Source organism: Pungitius pungitius, chromosome 15 (genome assembly GCF_949316345.1).
Source record: "Pungitius pungitius chromosome 15, fPunPun2.1, whole genome shotgun sequence".
Lineage (NCBI taxonomy): Eukaryota > Metazoa > Chordata > Actinopteri > Perciformes > Gasterosteidae > Pungitius > Pungitius pungitius.
The window spans coordinates 58444-82096 of NC_084914.1; the positions used below are offsets into that span (position 1 = coordinate 58444).

The 23653-nt window shown below is 46.8% G+C and overlaps 2 protein-coding genes across 4 annotated transcripts in view; one reads left to right on the top strand and one right to left on the bottom strand.

Annotated features, from left to right (window-relative positions):
* zeb1b (zinc finger E-box binding homeobox 1b) overlaps nucleotides 1–7480 on the top strand; it is a 33263-nt gene extending 25783 nt beyond the window's left edge. For both annotated transcript variants that reach the window (XM_037458561.2, XM_037458562.2), the window contains exons 3-8: nucleotides 752–904; nucleotides 983–1185; nucleotides 1465–1591; nucleotides 1975–3689; nucleotides 3784–3970; nucleotides 4502–7480. In XM_037458561.2, the coding sequence (XP_037314458.2) occupies nucleotides 752–904; nucleotides 983–1185; nucleotides 1465–1591; nucleotides 1975–3689; nucleotides 3784–3970; nucleotides 4502–5415 (3299 nt within the window). In that variant the 3' untranslated portion in view covers nucleotides 5416–7480. The remainder of the gene's footprint in view (nucleotides 1–751; nucleotides 905–982; nucleotides 1186–1464; nucleotides 1592–1974; nucleotides 3690–3783; nucleotides 3971–4501) is intronic.
* A 3565-nt stretch (nucleotides 7481–11045) lies between these two features.
* Nucleotides 11046–23653, bottom strand: part of LOC119209364 (contactin-associated protein-like 4) — a 41912-nt gene continuing 29304 nt past the window's right edge. The window contains exons 12-24 of one of the 2 annotated variants that reach the window (XM_037458648.2): nucleotides 22756–22875; nucleotides 22344–22544; nucleotides 21770–21932; nucleotides 20827–20954; nucleotides 20439–20609; nucleotides 19443–19661; nucleotides 17008–17247; nucleotides 16406–16630; nucleotides 15394–15527; nucleotides 14502–14589; nucleotides 13630–13848; nucleotides 12913–12984; nucleotides 11046–12404 (exon numbers count right to left, since the gene is read on the bottom strand). In XM_037458648.2, the coding sequence (XP_037314545.2) occupies nucleotides 12208–12404; nucleotides 12913–12984; nucleotides 13630–13848; nucleotides 14502–14589; nucleotides 15394–15527; nucleotides 16406–16630; nucleotides 17008–17247; nucleotides 19443–19661; nucleotides 20439–20609; nucleotides 20827–20954; nucleotides 21770–21932; nucleotides 22344–22544; nucleotides 22756–22875 (2177 nt within the window). In that variant the 3' untranslated portion in view covers nucleotides 11046–12207. The remainder of the gene's footprint in view (nucleotides 12405–12912; nucleotides 12985–13629; nucleotides 13849–14501; nucleotides 14590–15393; nucleotides 15528–16405; nucleotides 16631–17007; nucleotides 17248–19442; nucleotides 19662–20438; nucleotides 20610–20826; nucleotides 20955–21769; nucleotides 21933–22343; nucleotides 22545–22755; nucleotides 22876–23653) is intronic. The other variant, XM_037458649.2, reaches the window with a different exon arrangement.

Here is a 23653-nt window from a genome sequence, read left to right on the forward strand (position 1 = left end):
GGTCCGTACTCACCTTCATCGTAATGCTGACAAAAGCCGCTGCTCTCTTTCTACCCCGTAAGTTTTACTGTGATGCCGCAGCGAGCACATTCCAGCCTTCACGTCCAACTTGTTGACATCTTCTTGCGCACAAAGTGCCTCAGACATTCACCCCTGGTGTGTCTGTGGGTCCCGTACTCGTCTCGTACAGCGTTTGGCTGAATTGGAGTAAGTGCCGGATGGTTCTTCGTGAGGCTCGTACTGCAAACCAGCTGAACACAACGTGTACATTCAGGGTGCTTTTCCTCCCCGACGGACGTCCCACAGCTCCTGGCTATCCACATCTCTGTATTATTCATCCCAGCCTGCATAGTCATTTTGCACAAAGGTCATCGGTACAAGCCGGCATTTCTCCCTTTGGTTTTGCACAGAGATGTGGTCGAGTTTCGTCTCCTGTCTGCCGTAGTTGGGCCGCTCCCGGAGGCTTTAACATTGAGATCTTAATACTTCCTCACAGCTGATGATATGAAGCTGACTGTTCCTTTAAATAGATCAATAATGTGGCAGGTGGATTTAATTCTTATGAGGTTATTTACCGTCAGGGCATGGAGCTTTATTAAAAAGGTTCTTCTTTATCTCTATCTTAGAATAGTTGTGGGGATAGAAGAGGGAATTCTAAAGAGTCCCTGTGGCGCTCTCTAGTGGGACAACTGCGAAACCACGTGACATTCAGCCATCGATTTCAAACCTTTTTGTGTGTGTGTGTTTTTAGTGAAGGAGGAGTATGTGTCCGAAGCGGAAGAGGAGCCGGAGGAGGGCACTCTGGCGTACGAGATCCTGCAGCACCGAGGCACGGCCGTCATCTACCCGTTAGCCCCGCAGGACGAGCAGAGTCCAGCGGAGACGGGGGGCGCGGATGAAAACGGTAACCTTCGCTCACTTCTCCTCCTCCGCCCCCTCCGGCTTTGGGAAGCTGTTGGTTAAGCCTTCCTCTCCACCGCAGGCACCCCGGACTCCTTCCCCCAGCTGCACACCTGCCCCTACTGCTCCCGGGGCTACAAGCGCAACGCCTCGCTGAAGGAGCACATCAAGTACCGCCACGAGACCAGCGACGACAACTACAGCTGCGCGCACTGCAGCTACACCTTCACCTACCGCTCGCAGCTGGAGAGGCACATGAGCCACCACAGGGGCAGCAGGGACCAGGTAGCATCCGCCTGACCTCAAACATGTGAACATATGTGCAGCTTGGTGCTGGTGAATTGAGTTCATGTGTTTTTGATTCAGATTGCGACCGCCTGTGTTGTTCTACTTGTGTTTTCTGTGTTAGATTCAGTAATAGGACATGGCTTTTTTGGTCAATTCTAAGTGACTGTAATTGACATAAAAAAGGTCGAAGCAACCCTCTTTGAATACTAATCTTGTGTTGACAATAACAAAAAGGAAACTTCTGACTTGTATCGACTGTTTCTTCTTGTGTCTCAGCGGCACGTTTCCCAGTCGACGGGTGGATCGGGAGGAACAGGTGGAATCCGCAAGTTCAAGTGTACCGAGTGTTGCAAGGCCTTCAAGTACAAGCACCACCTGAAGGAGCACTTGCGCATTCACAGCGGTGAGCTGTCGCCGTGACAACGGCCATTCTCACTCACTCACTCGTACCAGCGCTGTGTGAACTGGTGTTCAAAGCTTTATTAGAACTACATGTCTGTAATCACGATGGATGTAAGTTTATCAGAGCTCATTTGTCAGGATTTAATCCTGAATGTTCCAAACAAGCTTTCCTTTTATTCATTTATTTCAAATAATCATTGCATAAACCGGAAAATAAATAAATATACCATAAATCAGAATATCAAAAACCTAGTAACAGATGAGGTTATTTCAAATATGATTCTGAAAGATATTTCATACCGATAGAGGTACACTATCCAGTCCCTGTAGTAATAATAAAAAAATATATGCACTTATTTGCAACAGTTTCCGTTTGCTCCTCAGGTGAGAAACCGTACGAATGCTCCCACTGCAAGAAGCGCTTCTCCCACTCAGGCTCCTACAGCTCCCACATCAGCAGCACCAAGTGTTTGGGCACCGCCCCTCCCGACGATGTCCCTCGAACGCCCATCAAGCCCCCGCCGCTCTCCACCCAAGCAGCGCCAGCTGCAACCGCTCCGACCCGCGTGATTCTCAAAGAGAAGGCTGAGAGCAAACCCCTCCAAGAGCAGCTCCCCGTCACGCAGATCAAGTCCGAACCCGTGGAATACGAGTGCAAGCCCGCGATGGCGGCGTCCGCGACCCCCGCCGGCGGGGCAGCACAGCCGGCCGCGGTCCCGGCCGCGACCCCCGCCCCGAGTGTGGCGATGGTGGTCCCGACGGTGGGCCTCATGTCGCCCATCAGCATCAACCTCAGCGACCTGCAGAACGTGCTCAAGGTGGCGATGGACGGGAACGTGCTGCGGCAGGTGCTGGGCACGGCCAACGGCGTGGTGACGCAGGGGAAGCAGGGCATCGTGGTGCAGCAGCCGCAGCAGCAGATCATCAGCCTTCCGGCCTTTGTGGACCACGACGGCACCACCAAGATCATCATCAACTACAGCATCGGCCCCGCGGCCGCCACCGCTGCCACCACCCTGACCGCCGCGCTGGTCGCTAAGACCAACCCTGCCCCTGCCCCCGTCCCCGTTGCCACAGCCGCCGCCGCCCCCACCCCCACCAAGACGGTCGAGCCCTCTGTCCCGGCGGCGGCCGACCTCTCGGTCGTGAAGGCGGAGCCAGAGTCGGTGGCCATCGCCGATGTACAGACGGAGGCCATGGCGCAGACGGGAAGGACCCAAAGGGCTCGGCTGCCGAAGGGCAACAGCTCCAGCACCTGCGTGCTCTGCGACGACTGCCCCGACAACCTGGAGGCGCTGCACCTCCTCCAGCACCGCAAGGCCGCCAACGGGGAGGCCGTCGACTCCGCCGCTCTGGACCCCTCGTTCGCCGCGCTGCTCAGCGAGGCGGGGGTGACGCTGGAAGAGCCGCCCGTGGACGACCTCCTCGCGCTCCTCAAGACCTACTTCGCCTCCAACGCCAACCCCGGAGAGGGGGAGCTGGCGAAGATCTCCGAGTCGGTCAGCATTCACGTGGATGTGGTCAGGAAGTGGTTCGCGAAGATGAACTCCGTGGGGACGCGGCGCGGGAAAGACGCGGCGGTTTCAAAGGACGCGGAGACCACGCAATGCGGATCGCAGGACGCCTCGGAGCGCAGCGCGGCGGCGGCGGAGGGGGACGGAGCCCGAGAAACATCCGACAAAGCCTCCTCAGACTCAGGCGCCGGGGACCTCGTCATCATCAAGAGCGAACCGGAAGACGGCGAGCCGGCGGATTCTCAGGCCGAGCCCCTCGACCTCTCCCTCCCAAAGCACGCCGCGGCAGAGACGGCCGCGCCGCCCCCCAAGCAGCAGGAGCAGCCGCTGAACCTGACCTGCCTGAGGAAGGAGCAGCTGGAGGGTCGCACGATCTACGTCACCGCGCCGCAGACCGGCAGGTCCGTCCGAATCATCTCCGCCGCGCAGCTGCCCACGTTGGTGGCCATCGCCGGTCAGGGCACGTTGAGCTGCCTCAACGCCACGGCGAAGCGCACCATCCTCATCCCCCAGCTCACGTACACCTACGCCGCCGCGGCCGGCGGCGCCGCCGGAGCGAAAACCGTCGTACTGAACGGCCACAAGGTAACCTGGTGTCCGTTCTTCTCCGCCCGCGGTGTCATTTCAACATTCACAGTTCAAACAGGGAATCTCTGACGTCTTCTTCTTCTTCTTCCAGTTGCAGCAGGAGAAGAAGTCGGACAGCAGCTCCAACGGCGGCTCCCCGGCGGACGAGCAGAACGACTCAGACTCGGCCGCGCTGATGAAGAAGCGGCGGCTGGAAAACGGCGTCTACCCGTGTGACCTTTGCTTCAAAGTCTTCCAGAAGGGCAGCTCTCTGCTCCGACACAAATACGAACACACAGGTAGGCCGGACACCTGAGAACACGTTTGGGTTCTGGCCAGGCAGCTGGAACTATTTGAGACTCTTGCCGTGACATCATCTGTTATTAATGCGTTATATTTATAACAAAAGTAACTTTTACGGGCCAGCTGGCCTGTAAAAGCACGAGCTCAGTCGACATCAGCTTTCATTGAGACGAGACTCTTGAGGTGCATAAACAGGCGGCATCTGTCATACGTCTGCAAAACGTCTGTTTTGGAGTTCAGTTCATTTTTGTTTTTTACCTGATTAATCAATTTATGCCAGCTGGGTGTTTCTCACCTGTTTACTTCCACTCTGAATTGACTAGACCGGTGCTTTAAAGCTGAGATGAAATGAAAAGTTCCCTTTTTGCATCACATATTTGTGATTATTCTGATTAGCGAGAATGTTTTACAACCTACAACATTTAATGTATGACCCCTTTGTGGGTCCCCTAGTTAAGGGATAAAAACACAAATCACTGTAATTTATTATTCAATTATGCATCGTCTGACTCTTCTCTCACCTGCAGGAAAACGGCCCCACGAGTGCAACGTCTGCATGAAGGCCTTCAAACACAAACACCACCTGATCGAGCACTCCAGGCTGCACTCCGGGGAGAAACCCTACCAGTGCGACAAGTGCGGGAAGCGCTTCTCCCACTCGGGCTCCTACTCCCAGCACATGAACCACCGCTACTCGTACTGCAAGAAGGACTGGCTGGGCTCCGGCTCGGGGCCCCCCGGGGCCCAGCTGGAGCTCAGCAGCCCCGGCGCCGGACTACAGTCGGACAGCCGGACCACGACCCCGCCCTCCCAGCTGGACTCAGACGAGAGGGAGAGCGAGGAAGAGGAGGATGACGAGGACGAGGACGACGAGGCCATGTGCATGGACGACATCCGGGTGGTGCAGGTGGACGACGGCGACTGCGAGATCTACGAGGGCAACTTTGAGGACGAGGAGGAGGAGGGGGAGGAGATCGTGGAGGAAGAAGCAACAGGGGAGCATCAGGCAGAGGTGGAGGAAGTTGTGGAGGAAGACGAGACTGGTGAAGACGAGGCAGAGGGAATTGTGGAGGAAGAAGACGCGGCAGGAGAGGAAGAGGAGAATGTGAAGGAGGGCGCAACACAAGAGGAAGAGGGGGAGGAGTTAATGGAGGAAGACGCGCCCGGAGAGGAAGATGAGATCATGGAGGAAGAGGGGGAGGCGAATGAGATCATGGAGGAAGACACCAAAGCTGAAGAGGAGGCCGAGGCAGAGAAGGTGGTGTCGGACGGGGTCGCTGGTGACGTCCCGCAGGTGGAGGTCGGGAACGATCACAAGGAAGATGAAGAGATGGAAGAGACAACTTCAGAGAAGAAGGAAACGCCGGACTGTGAAGCAAACACGGACAAGAGCGCCGCGGAGGAGTCAGCGGGCGCCAAAACCACCGAGGAAGTGGTGTGACAAACGCCAAATGGAGGATTGGTAATTCTCTCTGTTGATGAATGGAGGGGAATAAAGACAAAGGTGTCAAAGTGTCCCCGTGGTTGCCTGATCTTAACGGTCCACTACTGTGTACAAAAACCCAGGTGTGCCTGAACTTGAAAAGAAAGAAAAACAAAATAGTGACTTTTTTTTCTTTTCACGTGGAGATGAAATATCAGTGTTAAAAATTGTTTATAGAAGTACAGATTTTAAAGCAGGACCCCCCCCCCCCCCCCCCTCGCTGAGACATCAGTGGCTCTTTTTCTTCTTTTCAGTTTGGTCAGTGTTACTAATCTTGTTTTTATTGTTTGTTTTAACCTGTAAAGATGAGAAGAATTTCTATACCTTTTTATCGCCAATGAAGTTTCCTATATCAGTATTTTATTGAGTTCTACGAACAACAACCTCTGCACTACAGTATTCCTGGTTTACCTGCGGATACGCGCCTCACGCATCCTACGCCCCCTCAGTGTTACGCGCGCTAGCTAGCGTTTGCGTCAGTGTTGGTCTTTGCTAGCTAGCATTGCTTTGGTTTTTCAGTTTGACTTTTAGCCTTAAAGAAAACTAAGTATTCTTTGGGAGGGGGGGGGGGGGTGTAACCACACCTGTCCTTTCAGGGATGATCTCGCCGGCTTCTTCTTCTGCTTTTGGTGGACTTGAGTTCCGACTCTGCGTTTTTGGAGTCAGCTGGTCCGTGAAGGCCCCCCCCTCCCTCCTTCCACCCCCCCTCCCACTCCCCAATGCCTCCAGCCTTATGCAAGACCTGTGTGCTGTTAAAAGTGCCATTGAACAGTGTTATGGTTTCCTCTCCACACACGTAGCTGGTGTTTTGTCCCTCTGGTGCCCACGTTGCAGCAGATTTGCCACGATTGCTGCGAGAAGTGATCAGCAGATCAACCGACCCATCCATGGACTGGTTGAGGTGTGTTGAGAGATGGACGTTTTAGGGTTTTGATGCGGAGGAATTATTGACTTCGCCAGTTACTGAAGTTGAAAAAAAGTTTAAAAGAAGCCGTGAAAGCGCTGTGTTGAAGCGGTCCAGACTGAGAAATGAAATGACACGTAAACTTGACACGATCCGCTTCCTGCGCACGTTCAAACACTTTTTTTTTCAATGCAAGTTAACGTGTTTTTAAGTCATGAGTTTTAAAAATGTTTACATAAGTGCTTAAAAAAAATGAAAATGTTCAGTTAAAGCAGATGGAAGTATTGAAAGGTGAAAACCCGCGGGGGATGTGACCCGGCTCTCCGGCGCTCTGCAAGGAATCTAAAAAATGCGACGATTTGAAATTTTGCCAAACTTGTGCACTTGTTCTCAGAGGGGAAACAAAAAGAGGATTTGTGGCTTCAGGTAACAAACGTTAGTGAACATGGTCTCTTCTACCAAACAGTGTTGATGATATTAGTTTGTTGCATCGTGTGTCCTCTGTATGTTTTTTTGTTTTTTGTTTTTCCAACAGTATTAGAAACCTTTCACAGATTAAATAAAATGTACCTGTTTAGTTTTTAGAAGACTTTTTTATATTTATGTGTCTTATTTTTATATTTTCTTTTATGGTTATTTATTACACATTGTAGTGTACATTACTGTAGTTTGAATTGATACAATAATATATTTTAGTATTAAAAATAATCTCAAGACAAACAAAAAGGAAAAAACAACCAAAATGTGGTTCTGGGAGCTGAAATTTGTTGTAACAAAAAAAAAAAGTGTTCTGTAAAAATCTGAAAATCGACAGGAATGAAGTGAGGAATAGAAACTGTTACAGGTGCATCCGCTCTGCGTCGTTCTGAAGCTACTGAATCCCCAAACGCCATTTTGCAAAAGCACGAGTCGTCGTTTTAATGAAGGATCTGGTTCTAAAGCCTCCTTTTTATTCCCAAGCCAAACTGAGGTCGCCCCGTTTTCTGTTCCGTGCCAACTTGTTCCATCGTACCGCCGCAGGCCGCATAGCGTTTGTTCTGTCCTCTGTAAACTCACTGTCTTTTTCTATTGTTTGTGCTCCATTTTTATGACTCCATCACAATAAAATATAAGACAGCACGCTGCTAGTTTTTGCTTCTCTGCTTCCTTCTGCACTCAAACACAGTAGGACACACACACAGGTGTTTTATTCCTTAAAAGAGTGATTTAGGTGTAAAAAGAGAATAGAAATAAGCAGTGGGCATTGAGCAATTGAACACCAGGTGGGACTTGTATATGTGGGCTGGTGGACTTGAATGACACTGAACACAACATTATATTTAATGGTCTTTATTTCTCGACTACTCTTTGAATAGAGAGCAGTGTTTGGTGATGATCAATTTTATGACTTGAAATCAACCGTATACAATTATCCCTCTAACATTTCACAAAATAACTGCAGTAGTAACCCTCCTGCAAATGTAATAAAAGAAAGAAAACAAACCACACAAAAAGTACCACACAGTAAAACCCCTCCAATGATAACAGAATGCATAGGAGGGTAAAAAGTTCAGAGCGTCATTAGCCTCGTAGCTCTCTCATCAACACTCAACACATGAACATCATCTAAAAACATCAGACCAAACAAAACAACCAAACTTTGATTCTTGGTGGAGGTTTTGACACTTATTTGTCCTCTCGTCAGTAGGAAAGGTTCCATAAAAATTAAGTTAAGATGGGCCCTAAACTAGAAGAGCAGATAAACCTTCCGCAAGGGGGATGTGTAGCACATTATTTGGGCAAGAGGAACCCAGATACTATCTTTCTGAAGGACACAGATAAAAATGAAATTATTGCTATAGTTAATAACTACAAATAAAATAAAAAAAAACATCAAGAGACTGGAATGGTATTGATATGACAATAGTAAAAGAAGTTATTATTAATATAGCAGATCCCCTAGCACATATCTGTAATGTTTCACTTCAAACGGGCTTCTTTCCAACCAAAATGAAAACTGCTAAGGTAATTCCGATTTTCAAAGAAGGTGAAAAAAACCTTTACAATAACTACAGACCAGTCTCCCTGTGAAAATATTCAGTGATGGAAATTTAAATTGTATTTATTTGTGAGTGTGAGTATGCGTGCGTGTGTGTGGGTGAGAGAGTGTGTGTAAGAGAGTGTGTGTATGTATGTATGATATTAATCTTCAAAGTAATATATACTAATTGAGAATATGGATAAGATAGGGGTGGGTATCTATAAGCTTTTGCTTCCCTCTACTCCTTTTCTTGAACAAAAGGTGACTTTTCTAATTTCATTTTGTGGTCTATGTCTATGTTGATTTTTACATTTTTTATTTTTTAATGTCTACATGTTCAAGAAATAAAATGCTTCAAATCAAAATCAAAATGTACTCTGGTCTTTTCCTTAAAAATGTATCTATTAATCTCAATGTGATCAATCAATGAAGGTATGAAGCTGAAGGAGAGGCTTCCTCCTGAAGCAGCAAAATGAAGATCCATCACCGGGTGGTGCTAGAAGACCATGGAACACCTTTACCAGAAGCACAAAGAACCAAATAGAAGAGCAGCTGAAAGTAGATGGCTCTCTTTCGACAGATGTTTCCAACGGGTAAGAACCGGTTCTTAATGAGCTGTTAATTCTACCACCTTTTAAACCATCGATGCCTCTGCAGACAAACTGTGGGATCATAACCCTATTTTAAGCAGTGTTTATGAATGTGCATTTTAATCAACTTCCCCTCAGTTAAAGTTGTGTGAACCCTGTCCTGCTTCACAAGTTGTCTCACTTGGTTCCGACGCCTTAATGCGACCCACATTAGTCCGCTACGCTGCGTCATCAGTGCCAACGCGTCCAATTAAATATCCATGAGTGACCAAGTGAAGTAGGTTAATCATTCATCATTGATAAACTGTTTTCTTCAGCGGGGCCTCGATCTCTTTCTGGAATGATGTGGTTTACAACGAGCTGTATGTGAAATAGTGGGGAAGTGGGGCCAAATATTTGCTATAAGCAACTTATGAGACAACCAGGAAGGAAACAGCAGTTATTACGAGTGCTGTCAGTTAAAACATGCGTTTAACGACGTTAACACAAACCCATTTTAACGACGTCAATGTCTTAATCGCGAGATTAATGTTTTCTTTTTGTTTTTTATTTGGGGGGCGGATGGATGACTGATGCCTGAAAATGTGAACAGGCCTGACTGCTTTGTTCAATATTAAGCCCTGGTTTAACTGCACCACAGGCTGAGTCCTTGTTTACCTGAAATGTGCACTTTATCATTTGATTTTGTTCCGCCCTGTTTGGCAATGTTGTTTTTCAGTAAAATAAAACATCTGCATGAAGAAAGCCAATCCACTTTTCCATGTTGAGCATTAAAATGAAGAAAAAATTATGGAAAAAAATAAATGAAGGGAGATTTAGAATAGATAAAAAATTGTGATTAATTGAGATTCATTTTGAGTTAACTAACATTATAACATTAATGCGATTAAACATTTTAATTGTTTGACAGCACTAGTTATTGCTCATTTGCATTAGAAGGAAATGGACCATTTTGCATTTTAAGGAACTCAAATATTTGTGCTCACGAGTCAGCGGAGTCCCAGAAAACAACAAAGAAGTTCAAAATGTTTATGCCAAGATGTCATTCAGAATCCCTGTTGTGTAAATTCATATGTATTTTTTCAATGTGAGGCGAGTTTAAACAGCGACGACCACAGCAACCTGCACCAGGACTTTTTTTATTATTCTGCATTCTCCGCAGCTCGTCCACGCTTCGTTAGGACCAGTTTCAAAAAGTATATTATCAGCCCTCTGAGGGCCAGACTTTGTCCATTTTATCACCAGTTGTTTAACAGAGGCCGGACGGGCGATTACCCATGAGCCCCGTGGGGCCAGGCATCCTGAGACCCGAGTGGTCGGCCAGTTGACGCGGTAACGAGATTTGGGGTGGCAGTCTTCGGGGGGGGGGGGCAGCCGTCACGTCTGCAGAGGAAAAGTGAACCTTCAGACTGGTGATTAATGGCTGCCAGAGGTTTAACAGCGAGGAGGAATGTTAAATTGTTTCCTACGAGAAGAGAAGCAGGTGAAACATGTTATAATGTTACAGTCATTCGTGAATCCATACATCGTTTGTGAGGATTATAGTAGAAGTAATGTAGTGATAATTTAAAAAACGGGTCATTTGTATGATACACATTTATTTGTTTTAAATACAAAAATATAGTATAAGTCTAAGAATAAATACAGCAACAATAACTTACATTCCCTTTACCTCATGTTCGATCAGAAGAGGGTCTCCATTATGAATTCAGCATTTTTCTGGCTTTTTTTTAATATTAGGTGCTGTTTGACTTGTGGAGGAATATCACCTCTCAATATGTCACACAAACTGAAGATTTAAAACATTGATCAATCAATGCTGATAATCCTTGTTTGAAGCTTCCACAATCACCCATAATGCACCTACCTCTGATCCACGGATGACGTCAAAGTGGATTCATTGATCTGATTCTGTTCTCTCATCTCACGACTTTAAATGATTCACGCAGCCGAATCGTGTGACTCATCTGAGTTAAACACTTGAGACTAATGTTCTCCTCTTAATATCCTCTTCATCTTGTGCATGTTCCCCTCACCTGTGGTCCGCTGAAATAAATCAGAATCGCACCCGGCGTCTGGAAAAAAACTTTATTCTCTTCAAACATTTTGTCCGTAACCAAACAACCAGAATTCAAACCCTCTGGAGGTTCATTTCCTCACGACATGTCACTGCATCTCACTGTTATTCACCAATAGGAACCATTAAATAACAACACCACTTCAACTGTAACAGTGCACAGACGCAGGTCCACCAACATGGTTTGATGAAAAATCCGTCCGAACCACATTTGACAGGAATCCCAAACTGCTGCTTACACATAAGAAGTCAGAATGTTGCCTCCCTGTGCTGTATCTATAGGGTCAACTATAGGCCCTTAGATTTTGGAGGTAAATATCCTGTTTTTACCAGCTGCTTCATAGCAAAGTGATCTTTTCTGAACATCTTCTTGTTCAAGCTGTCTGATTGCAATTTACTGGTCATGAGAAATGTATAAATCTTTCTCTAACACATCAAGGGTCACCCAGACAATAGCGACCTTAATATCTTGATATATCGTTTTTGTCCCTATTGCCGAGGCTCGTCATATTTAAATGTTTCTCACCTTTATCAATGTCTTTGAGCAGTTCCAAAGTAACATTATCCTTCATTTGTGTCCCTCTACAACAAACACTCTCTTTGTCATTGTCTCCTCGTTGCCATTTGATGTCAAATATACTGATGTGGATCCAGTTTACGGATTATAACTCGATCCATAACTCAGCTGATGAAAATAGTGAATGTTCCCTCCATGAACATATTCGATTACTGAATGTATTTCCCACCAAAGACTGATTTAAAAAAGGAACAAATGGGCTGAGGATTTATAAATGAATGAATGAATGAGGATGAAGGAGGACTATTATTAGACGACGTCCTGCACAGGTCCTGGCTTCACACGTGTTCTTACCCATACACCAAAAAATACTGATACCTTTGCATCTTCTCAATATGACAAAGTGACTTTCGCCGAATATTGTTACAAAGACATTGATTGCACATTTACTTTTTTTTTTAACTGAAAAGAGGAAATCAACACCTCATAAGTGCACTGTTTGTTTCCACTGTTTTCACAACTCACAGTAAAGCATCAGCAGACTCAACTGTGGGTTTGGTTCTGTGTGTTTTTTTCTGCTGTTGGGCCACTTCCTTCGGGCCGAGTATCTGAGTGCAGCGCGGCGCCCGCTGGCCTCGTCCCTCAGATGAAGTACTCCTTTGGCTTTTCGGTGGAGACGCTCTGGGAGTCCCTCTGGTCGGTGAAAGCGAAATCTTGGCTGTCCTCCCGTTTGACCCCCTCCGCCTCCTGGCTCCGGTACGTCTCTTTCCGGCGGTACAGGAACCTGCCGCCGATCGCCAGGCCGCTGGCCATCACGAAGACGGCCGCCGCTATGACACCTGCCGGGTGGAGGACGCTCGCCGTCAATGTGCATAAATGCTTATGTTTTGGATTCTTAGCAAACTTTCAACAACATTAAACTGAATTTGTTAAACTATCGAGTACAAGAAGTTTCATTTAATTGGAATTCTAAAATCAATTTAAAACTTTAATGGGATGATATTTTTTGCCTTCAAGATAACGGAAATAAGTTTTCACATCAGCAAGCGGTTCCTGCTTGGGTTTCACTACGTGGGCCTTTGTGACACATTTTTACATGATTTCTTATTATCTGCACCATCTATAGATTGAAGCTTTTCAGTCTGTTTGACTGTAAAAGCTAAACATCTGTCCCCCCCCCCCCCCCCCCCCACCCTGTTCCTGGTGAACCTGCAGGATTGATTTCTGCACAGAATCTAAGATGCAATAATCTCATTGATCTTCTTCACTCGGTCACATAGAGAGTTCGGCATTACATTCATAGCATTTGAAGTTAATGCGAGGAACAAAGAACCAAAGGTTCAGTACCTCCAATCAGAGCCGAGTCGGTCCCGATGGAATTGACTAAAGGCTGACCTGAACCCACTGAACCAGACTGGTCTACAGCAGAGAAGACAGACAGAACATGAACAAATAAAACCAGGAACAGAACAGATGTCAAAGAGACAAAAAAAGCAGGAATTACAGAAAAGATGGGGGTAATTAAGGGAAGAAGGCCAAAAAATAAGTGGGTCAGAAAGGGATAGACAGAAGAAAAACAAGATCAGAACATCAGATCACATCTCCAGATGACTTTATTAAAGCATCCCAAAGGAATTAAAGCACCGATCAGTCCTCGTAGAATACACAGTGAGATCAACGAGCCACTTCATGAAGTGGAAAAGCAACGTTAACACGCAGAAATGAAAAGAACAAAGAGGCGGCTTTCTCCATAAGAACCTGAGAGCAGATGTACAGGAAAGGAGATGAAGAATAACGCACTCACTCATGTTATATTATATTATATTAAGGCTTGTGGAGCCATGTTCTGTGTGCATTCATCCAAACAAACGGCGGTAATGAAGGAACACGTCACTCAGTGAAACAGTATGGACTCTATGACAGACGTTTCTGAGCTTCTACACGTTGGAAACAGGCACCTGATGATTTGTAAACTTTGAATACTTGTTTTGACACTTTTGTAACCGTCGTATAAATCGACCACCTACACGTCTCTACTAAATGTGACTCCTCCCCTTTTCCTACCTGACAGGCGGCGCGTGTCCTCCACCGCGTGGGGATTGGCCGAAGCCGAGGAGCCGCAGCTGGACCGGACCAGCGGCCCGGTGACGACGACGGGGCTGCTGTGCGGGTGGAGCAGAGCGGCTTTCAGGGGGCTGATGGAGTTGAAGCGGACCACCGAGAGACAACCCGTGAAGCCCAGGGACGCCAAGCGGGACAGCTGCGGCTCCACCGCGTCCGTCCCTGGAGACACGAGCGCCACAACTTCAATGGATCTGTACTTACGTTTGTTGTGTTCGGCGTGCAGAGCCTGAACTTTTAGTAAATCACCATCATTATCGATGCTTTTGTGGAGAACTTTGGAAGCGTGTAAGAATGTGAAAACGCTCGCAGGCGCAGGTGGTCGCACACGGTTTCCACGGCAACCCCAGCGGGTGGAACGAAGTACCGACGCTGTGACCAAATCCATTTTGAATTGAACCGATTTCAATTAAATTTCCTGAATGCTGAATCACATTCACATAGTAATTTGTCTTTATTCAATACAAAGAAACGCTGGCTTGTGAAAGATCGAATCAAAATGTATCCGAGGTTGTTTGAAATAAACCAGGTTTTCTTAACCTTTAATTGGTAAAAAATGCAATGGGCTCCTTGAAAAATAAATGAAAAGATATACTTTTACCACTACCTACTTCTATTTATTATTGTTTTATAGTGCTGATACTCATTTAAAGCTGCTGACCTAAAAGTGATGTTTTATTAAACTAAGTAGCCAGTGGCCTTTTTAAATGACTCGTGTAATGGAACACCAGAACTTCTGTGGCTCCATTCAACTTGCCTGCATGCACTTTGAATCTGACTCACGTGCACTCTGACTCACGTGCACTCTGACTCACCGTGCACTCTGCCCAAGACCAGCGACGTGATGCCGTTCAACTCTCCATCAGATGTCAGGTTGAAGTCTTCTCTGGGACTTTGGTCGATCTGAAATGAGCCAATAAGAATTTGGTAAAACTCTTGTTGTGGCCTCACGCATCGGCGTCACGTCTTAAGCATGAACTACATCCTTTTACACGCCAGTGGAGATTTCGGGCTGAAACTCTTTTTGGTCCCCCCCACCGCCCCCGATGGCCCTCCGCGGTGTGTCGCTAATGCTACAATGTTTCAAGGGGAGGGGGGGTCACCTTGTTTTTCATCTCAGGGTGTTTAGAAATAATCAGACATTCATGCTGCCAGATGGAAGAAGAAGTTCACTTCATTTATCACCCAAAACCTGCTGTTATGAGGAAAAGATGTGAAGTCCGCTGCTGTCCTCACATGGCCTTATTATCTCTGAGAGGAGGGGCTTGTTCATGACTAACTAACATTGAACACACATGTGACCTTCCACGTGTCTCTGGTAGATTGTGGGAAATTGTCAAACTGTCCTCGTTCCCACAGGAGTCCACAGAGCGATGGAGGCTATATATTGTTCATCAGATCTGCTCACTACATCAAGTTAAATTGGGGGACACATCTAATGTCTCCGTACATGTACAAGTTGTGGTTAAAAGCAAAAGTGTGTAACTGTACATGGCTTTGCTGTTAAGGTTTGTGGAATCAAGTTGGTCAAATACACAAATACGAGAACCTAAAACACGTAGCTTATCAAAAAGACACAAAAAGGTCAGAGCTTTTACTTTGAAATGAAAGTAGTCGAGTCCATTAGAGCCTTCAGAGTAGATTGAGATTGTGCAGTTGTGTGTGTTGTCACCAGGCGTTGGTTGGTGGTCGTGTGCGCCGTGGTACCTGCAGGGACACAGCGTCCTTCCGCCTCCTGACGGAGACGGCGTGGAGTCGTCCGTCCGCCAGGCTCCTCGCGGCGCTCCTCAGCACCTCGGCGCCTCTGCTGCCGTCCAGCTTGTATCTCACCTCCAGCTTATCTACACACGCAAACGCACAAAAACCTGTTTTTTCGCTTGCCAAACTCATTTAATAGACGTAGTTTTTACTTCTTCGGTTGAGCATATGAATCAATAAAAGCTTATTTAGTGGATCAGAACTTCATTCCCCATCATAACACATCTCTGAATCTAAACTAAATCAAAAAGTTAAATGCAAATTCAATGAAAGCCGTGTGAGGTCTTTGTGCTTTTGTGATTAATAAGAATTAACACGTTGTTTCTTGAAAGGATTGACTCCGTTAAGTGCATTTACCTGACGTGTCCAGGCTCAGAAACGACATGCCATCAGTCAGCTTCCTCTGAGTCATTAATGCAACAAAGTAAACGGCTAATCTGCCAGTAAAAGGAACATTTTCATTGGATTACTGGATGCTAAAAATGTCACTTTAAATTCAAAGTGCATTCCACTTCTCTTGAAAGCCTCGAGATATTTATGCCACGTATGTTATAAAATACATCAGCGGGTTTTCAGGCATTTTAATCAGCAGCACATCGACCCGCCAACCGAAGCTTCAGCATCACTCATCACGTCCTCACGATGAAACACTAGACGCCTCTTCTTTTGGTTTTCTTCTTTTTAATATCAGTTTGAGAGTAAAACATGACGAATAGCCTCACTGGGCAGATTAAAAAACAGTAGAGATTGACGCGTGATTCCAGGGAGAAGAACAATCTGGTAAAGTTTGGGACTCTGTTAAGTTGCAGAGGAAGAGGAAGAGGAGGAAAGGAGGAGGAGAGGTCGACATCAGGAGAGGATCAAGTGAGTGAGGAAGAAGTAAGACGAGTGGCAAAAAAAAAAGGTTGAATGAGGAAGGCAAAGATGGTCTGAGTCTCCTTCAAAATAAAAGCCTCCCCACCGTGCTTGTTGATGAGCAGGGCCAGGGACTCCCCGTGGTGCGAGCTGACGTAGAGCAGCAGAGCCGGACTCTGGGTGGTCCTGAAGCTCAGGGAGACGTCCTCTCCTCTCAGGGTGGTGTCGGAGTAGATGGAGGAGGGCCGGGCGCTGCTGTTCCGCCCCGACCCACGCGGCTGCCTGAAGGTGTAGCTCACGGTCGTCCCCGGCAGGAAGCGGGCCGACACCTCTGGAGAAAGAGACAGGAGAGGTTGTAACGCCTCTTCAGAAAGGAACAATGAAAGCTGAGAAATCTTCAAACAGAGCTCTGGCAAAACAAACCTCAAAGGCATCTTATTGAGGCTTTTTATTTTTAATGCAGACATATTTAAACCTCTTGAATCTCAATGCAGTTTGTGTAATGTTCTCGTATCAAGAGTTGTCTTCTTTTGTTTCCAAAATACGACGCTTTGTTCTCCACGATGCTTTCGTTCCGCAAATACGAGACCCGCAGCTTGGATTGCTATGAAGTAACCCACACCAAAAAGGTCGGGTACCGGCTGAAAACTAAAATAGTAACACGCTAACCATTTGAAGTGCTCGTGATGACACCTGCAGCGTGCGTACCTGTGTGACAGAAGGCTCCGGTGTACGCCGACAGGCCGCAGTCACACAGGAAGCCGTTGGCCCTCTCGGCACAGCGGCCCCGGTTCCGGCACAGCGACCCGTAGCTGCCGCAGTGGCCCGGGCAGCCGGCCCGGACGCCCGGCGTGATCCTCGCCCTCTCCTCCAGGTCCAGGGCGACGCCGTTCAGCCGCAGGGCGCGGATGCACCCGCGGAAGCCCTTCTGCCTGGACGCCGTGCCGCCTGGAAACACGCAAGTGCGCCACAAGCTGTGAAGGTGTCGAGGCGAGATGAGATGACACAAGCAGAACGTTCAATTTCCTTCACTTTCAATCAATTGTGCCACAAAACGGGACAGATGAGCTGTGACAGCCGACGAGCGAATGACAGGCGTCAAGAGTTCAGACTCTTTGCTTCGGACACCAGTCAGTAAACCCATTAAGTCACGGAAGCAGGTCGACAAAACTTACAAATGCAACACCTGAAGCTCACTGCCAATTTTTTACATCGACTGAAGATGAATTGGTTAATTGATTGATTGATCGTTTTGATTAGAATACGATATTTGGACAGTCATCATCAAATATGAGTGTATGGAAATGAAAAGAGAGTAAAAAGTTGGCCCTTTTTCGCCCTTAAAGGCGAGACTCACAGCGTCATTTCATCCTCTCAATTAAGGATTCGGTGCCATGTCGAGGTAGAAGGTTTCTGCTGCTATAAGTTCACAAAGGTTTGTTCATCGTTTCAAGCAAAACGGTTGTTTTGAGGACCGAGGAAACCCAGAGAAGATTACTGTAGGTTTTAATCATAAAACCCTTTAACATACAGAAGCAACAATTACAACCCTAACCCTACGACTTTGAAAAGCTTTACAGATCCAGTGAAAAATAGAGGATTCCAGTAGTAAAACATTGATGGTTTAACATCAGGCGATCAGAGGAATTACCTCGCAGGAGGTCAGATCGTTTGTACACGCTTGAGGAGGGATTTGTGGGGCAAAGATTAAAGCCAACATCAAAAAGTCCAAATGTTGACGAGTCGTTCAACATCAGTAAGAATTCCGACCTGCGCGAGGTCACGCTGCGAGGTCATGCTGCGAGCGTGGAGCTGGAGAGGGCGGATGAAAGCGAGCATCGACGTGTGCTGCTCACAACACAAAGCAAACTCTGAGGAGAGAACTCTGCAGGAGAGAATCTTTGATCACACGTCCACCGGCACTTATGCAGCAAGAAACACGCTGCGCTATTTGAGAGGATGAAGTAACATTCAAAGGTGAAGACGGGCTACAGCGGATGGTTATTCACTCTCTGATCTTCAGCCCCACTATGTGAATAAATAATACAAAATGAATTACCAAAACAAACGAGGCCAGCACATTTCTTTGTGTTAACACACGATATTGGATGGATAATTCAGAGGTGAGAAGAGAGGTACAGGATTTGCAGAATGAAAAGATGATGAACTTTCATCATTTTCTCCCCTGTAGCTCCAGCGACTCGCCGCTTTAAGCATCCAATGGTGGCGAGCGGCTCAAGGCGTTTAGCCGCCAGCAGTGTGGCACTTTAAGACAGAATATTTATTCTCCTGTTAAAGGAGTCCATAGGAAGAGGTCAGACCTGCTACTGTGAGGCCTGAGTCTCAGTGGATACACAACGCACGCTGCAGGACTGTCTATAACAGACACGTTTCACATCAACCAACAACACCGAGCCGACAACAACAGTGAGCCAATAACACACAGAATTCCTTTAAGGGGTTAACCCCAGTCGGACGTGGAGAAGGGTCACATTGTGGACAACATGCACCCTGGATCCTCTACGAACAGAAATTATCATCCTCTTTATTTATCACAACATGGCGAAAATTAGTCTTTTCCTCATTTAGGACTCAGTTTTTGGTATCAGTGTATACATTCTTTATGCTTTCTAGATGGAGACTGAGTATTATATAGAAAAAACAAATATTATATTTCATTTGTTTGTTGATGGAAGAGAGTGAAGTCAAGTCCAGTTGAGCAATACTTTTAAGAGTCCCCAAGAGTGACAAGAAAGATCCCATAGATGCCTGGTGAAGATTATTGGACGCAATGGCCCCCCTTTGTAAGGGACTTGTTCTCCTTGAAAAGACAGCGAGACCAAGCTCAAATCGTGTCTGTTCCACAGAGAACTGCTGCCAAAGAAACACAGTTTGGATTTCTGCCGGGAAATAAAACTAAAAATATATTTGACTGTTGAGACAGCGACTGGTTCTCCAGACAGCGATGAGAGACAAGGCTTAGAGAAAAACAAGAAAAAGAGAGAAAACTAAAGACTACTGCTAAAGAGTGTATAACCCCCCCCCCCCCAGTGAGATTAATGAGGCCAGAACCCCCACAGGACACACATCCATGCTATTAAACCACAGCTCAAAGCAGCCTGAAGCGACGGCGTGCACGATACCGATGAACAGCTGGCTGTTGAGCTGCAGGTGGAGGTGTCCGTCGGCGGGGGCCTCCCGCGCCGCCACAGGAAGTCCGTCCAGGCGGAGCGACGCCTCCCTGACGTTGCGCTCGGCCCGGACCCGGTGCCACCGGTCGTCGTTCAGGGGGACGCCCGAATCCACACCGACCTCCAGTGGCCCGTCGCCGACGTCCAGGGAGAACACCACCCGGGTGGAGGCTGAGGGAGGGGTAATGGGGCAGTGAAGGGAGACAGTGAAGGATAAAAGCACAAAAAAACCTAATTGATGCAATGTATGAGTCGTACATCATACATCTCACGTCGTGTTGATAAAGAACCCAAGAATTGAACCCGACAGAGATCCGATTTGACCTTGACTCAAAGCTGCTGTACAGACGCAACACGTGAGACGCTAAATAATTGTGACAAATTTCCTCAAGCTGGATGAAGATATATTTGATTCAATCACAGCTTTTGAAAACACAATTACTCCTTGTAAACGACTCCGACTGAATGCAACGCCCTGACCCTCAATCAGACGCTGGGTCGGAGCGGCTCGGGCTTCAGCACCACGGACAGCGCAGAGTAGACGATGATCCCCCCCCCCCGAGGAGAGACACCGTGTGTGTGTGTGTCCCTTTAAATCTCATTTCTAAATCAACCTTCTACCAGAAGAAGCACAACAACCAAAGCAGGAAAGAAATAGAGAGAGGAGAGAACTATGGAGGTTGTACGTGATTCCATCTGTAAAAGTCATTTCAACGTGAACCTCCAGATACCAACGTAACCAGATTAACACGTGGACAAACTAAACCACCACATACTACTAATAAAATAATCAGTGGACAGGAGTTAATGGTGAGTCAAAGAGATCATGAAGGTTTCTGAAAAAACAACGGATTGGAGTTGCCTTTTTATTTTAAAATAAAATAACTTTTTATCGACTAGGGTGGTGTTGACTTTGGATCAAATCTGCCCCCCAACCCCCCTGCTCACAGCTCAGTTCGATCCGGATGAAGTCTTTGATGCCCAGGTTCTCCAGGAAGACCCCGGAGGAGGCCGTGGTTTTGAACAGGAAGGAGATGTCTGCGCTCAGCTCTCCGTGGAAGGTGGGGAAGTGGAGGTACGACGTCTCCTTGTCGAAGAAGGCGGCGTTCCAGAAGTTCTCTGACAAACGCAAGCAGAGATTCTTTGAATGAAATCAAATCAGAAACAAATTTGCCAGACTTTTGACTTAATGAGGTGAAAACAAACAGCTCTGTGGGAAACGTTTCTATTTATCTATATTCTATTAATTCTATTTACAGGAATAGTTTTGTTTGAGCTTCACAGATGTTTGTAAGTTGGTCGACAGTATTTCTTATAACTGAGCGGTTGGACTTACTGTCTCCGTGGCAACGGAGCGGCCCCACCCGGTAGGCGGCCTCCGACTCGGCCCTCTGGACGTCGCCCAGCACCAGTGACCTGACGGGGAGGTTCTCCTTATGGGTGATCAGGCCCGAGTCCTCCGCCCTGCAGAACACAAGATGATGGAGAAGCTCAGCTGGAGGAAAAGAGGGAGGGAGGAGGTGCAGGATCGGGACAATAATCATACGCAGAAGGAGTCGATCTGGAGAATGTCGCTCTTGGGACGAGTCGACTCGATGGACATCTTTCGTGGGAATGATTTACTCGTGAACCCGTGCAGTCAACGCCCCTCCCCCCGCGATCCATGCAACATGCTCCTCTTCAAACAGGACGCGTCCATCGCAGCTTCACGCTCTGTATATAATATATATGTATGTATATTATATATGTATAATCCTCCTCTTAGCGCGGCTGCTCTGATTAAACACACAGAGAGCACTGGGAGTGTGCACAGCACTTTGTGATCGTGATGAAATATTGAAGAGCTCTGACTATAAAAATAGAGTAGCCGTTGTACAAATAGCTTCTACCGGGAAATGAAAAGGAGGCAAATGCTGGACTGCTTACAACATGTGGGAAGCTCAGATCTCTTTTGTTTTTTCCTCTTGGTCAATGATCCCAATCGATTTGTTGCAGCTGTTGATAGTTTAAAGTTAGAAGACTAAATAGAATTAAAATATCTTCAGACTTCTGTGCACCTGCAGACGGATTCAGCACCAATGGTCTAGGAAAAGCAGTTTAGGGCACAACTTAGGAGGACTATCTCTAATGATCCAATCCATATGACTATTTGTTTATATTAGTAAAACTCTGTTTAATGTCACGAATAAAAGAAATATCTTCCAAATGAGGCCGAAATGGTCTTTTTCCCTACGTGTGTTTGTCTAGTCTTCTAAGTGTGACCCTAAAGCTCTGAGTACCACTCGGCGCGGTCGGCGTCACAGTTGCAGTAGTGCTGCGGGTCCACGCAGTCGCCCTGCAGGCCGCATGCACACTGCCGGCTGCCCGGCTGAGCGCCGCCCCAGTAGGTCTGGACCCGACCGGGACCGGGACCCCCGAGCCACCAGCTGAACGGAGAGCCCTCTGAAACACACACACACACACAATGTCGAATGTACCTCGGCTCGGTGAACATCGCTGATATGAGAACAGGGTCAGGAAAGGGTCTCATTCCTAAAATATATATAAAATGTTGTTTATTTTCATTGTATTTTACTCAAATTCTGTCCCGCACAACAGTCCGTCCAACAAGAGATGTGCGAGTAGCCGCAGGTACTTTTCTCCTGGGGGTTTAGTTTTTGTACAAAATGCATCATTTCTCTTGATTCAAATATCTCAAAAATGCTTAACAACTCTCTTTGTGATTTGCTGGTTGCAGGTTTAGAAAAGTCTCACTTCAGAGAAAATAACGCAACTTGCTGATTTCAATCTCTCTGAGAACATTTTGGGCCACGTTGTTAAAAACCATTTTTCTTTTTTTTAAAAGGCACTTACCTGGAGTGTTGAGGAGGCGGGACTTCCTGCAGCGGTAGGACAGCTCCTGTTGGCAGTGCTCTGATTGGCTGATGGCGGCCAATAGCTGCTCCTCTTCAGTGGAGTAGTTGAAGTGAAGTAAATGCTGGCGTGCAGCCGGAGACGGCCGGACTCTGGTCAGCTCCGTGTTGTTGTGCTGGATCTCCATCCACGTGTTCTCCTCTTCACAGACACACAGACACGCTTTTAAATGTTAGAAGGTCAGAAGGTCAAAGTTCTTCTCCCTTAACTCTGATTTAATTTCCACAAGTAACACTTTTGTCTAATATCTTAAAGGGAACGCATTTCATAAGTAATTTAATTATAGAAAACGATGATACGAGGAACAGGATGTGCGTGCGTGTGCGTGCGTGTGTGTGTGTGTGTGCGTCACCTGTAATGTTGCAGTAGACCAGCTGCGGTCTGATTGGTCCGCTGCCGTCCACGTCGATATAAAAGTGTCCCGACGTGTTGCCGTTGTGTTTGTACGCCTCACAGGACGGTTCGTACACAGCTGGGAGGGAAATAATGAGATCAGCTCGACATGAATCAGCTGGCACACGCACACAGGACTACGCGCTGTGGAGGATTGTGTGTTGCTGCATCACTGTCTCATAAACAGAGCAAGAAAATCATCCGGGAGCACAGAGACTCAATGAATAAAACTTCAGACCTTTATCAGCCCTGCCCCTCCCCCCCCCCCCACACACACACACAGACCGGGGCATCCTCCAGAATCAAAGAATCAAGCCTTTCCAGTCAAATCCATATCTCAAGGTCCCCACACTTTGCTCCACAGCCAAAGGCCTTTTATTCCTCAGTGAGGTTGGAAAAAGATTCGCCCAGAAAAAACAAGGGTTTGTTCGGGGTTAAAAATGTCTTCGGACCATTTTTCGGGCCTCTTTTCTTCTGTCACAATTCACAGTTTGCAGCACTTGAAGAGAGGAGAAAAAGTAAGTATGGCGGGTAAGTGCTTCTATGAGTGGCAGCTGAACTTTGGAACTATTAATTGAGCCTCTTTCCCACATGCCAGCTTGAGAAGTCTCTTAAATGCACACGAGTGAACTGACATGTTCATAAAAGCAGCAACGGACAAAACCACTACGTCCATCCTGCTTCTTTTCTTCAGTCTTCTGCTGATGTTTATCAAATATTGTGGATTTTCTTTTCAATATTGCTTGCTATTGATAGCATTCTTTTAGACATAAAAGAAAAGTTACAAGGTAAAATGTTTCATTTTTATTTTTTTACTTTTCTCTATATTTTGTCATCCTGCTCTGTTCCCAACTACT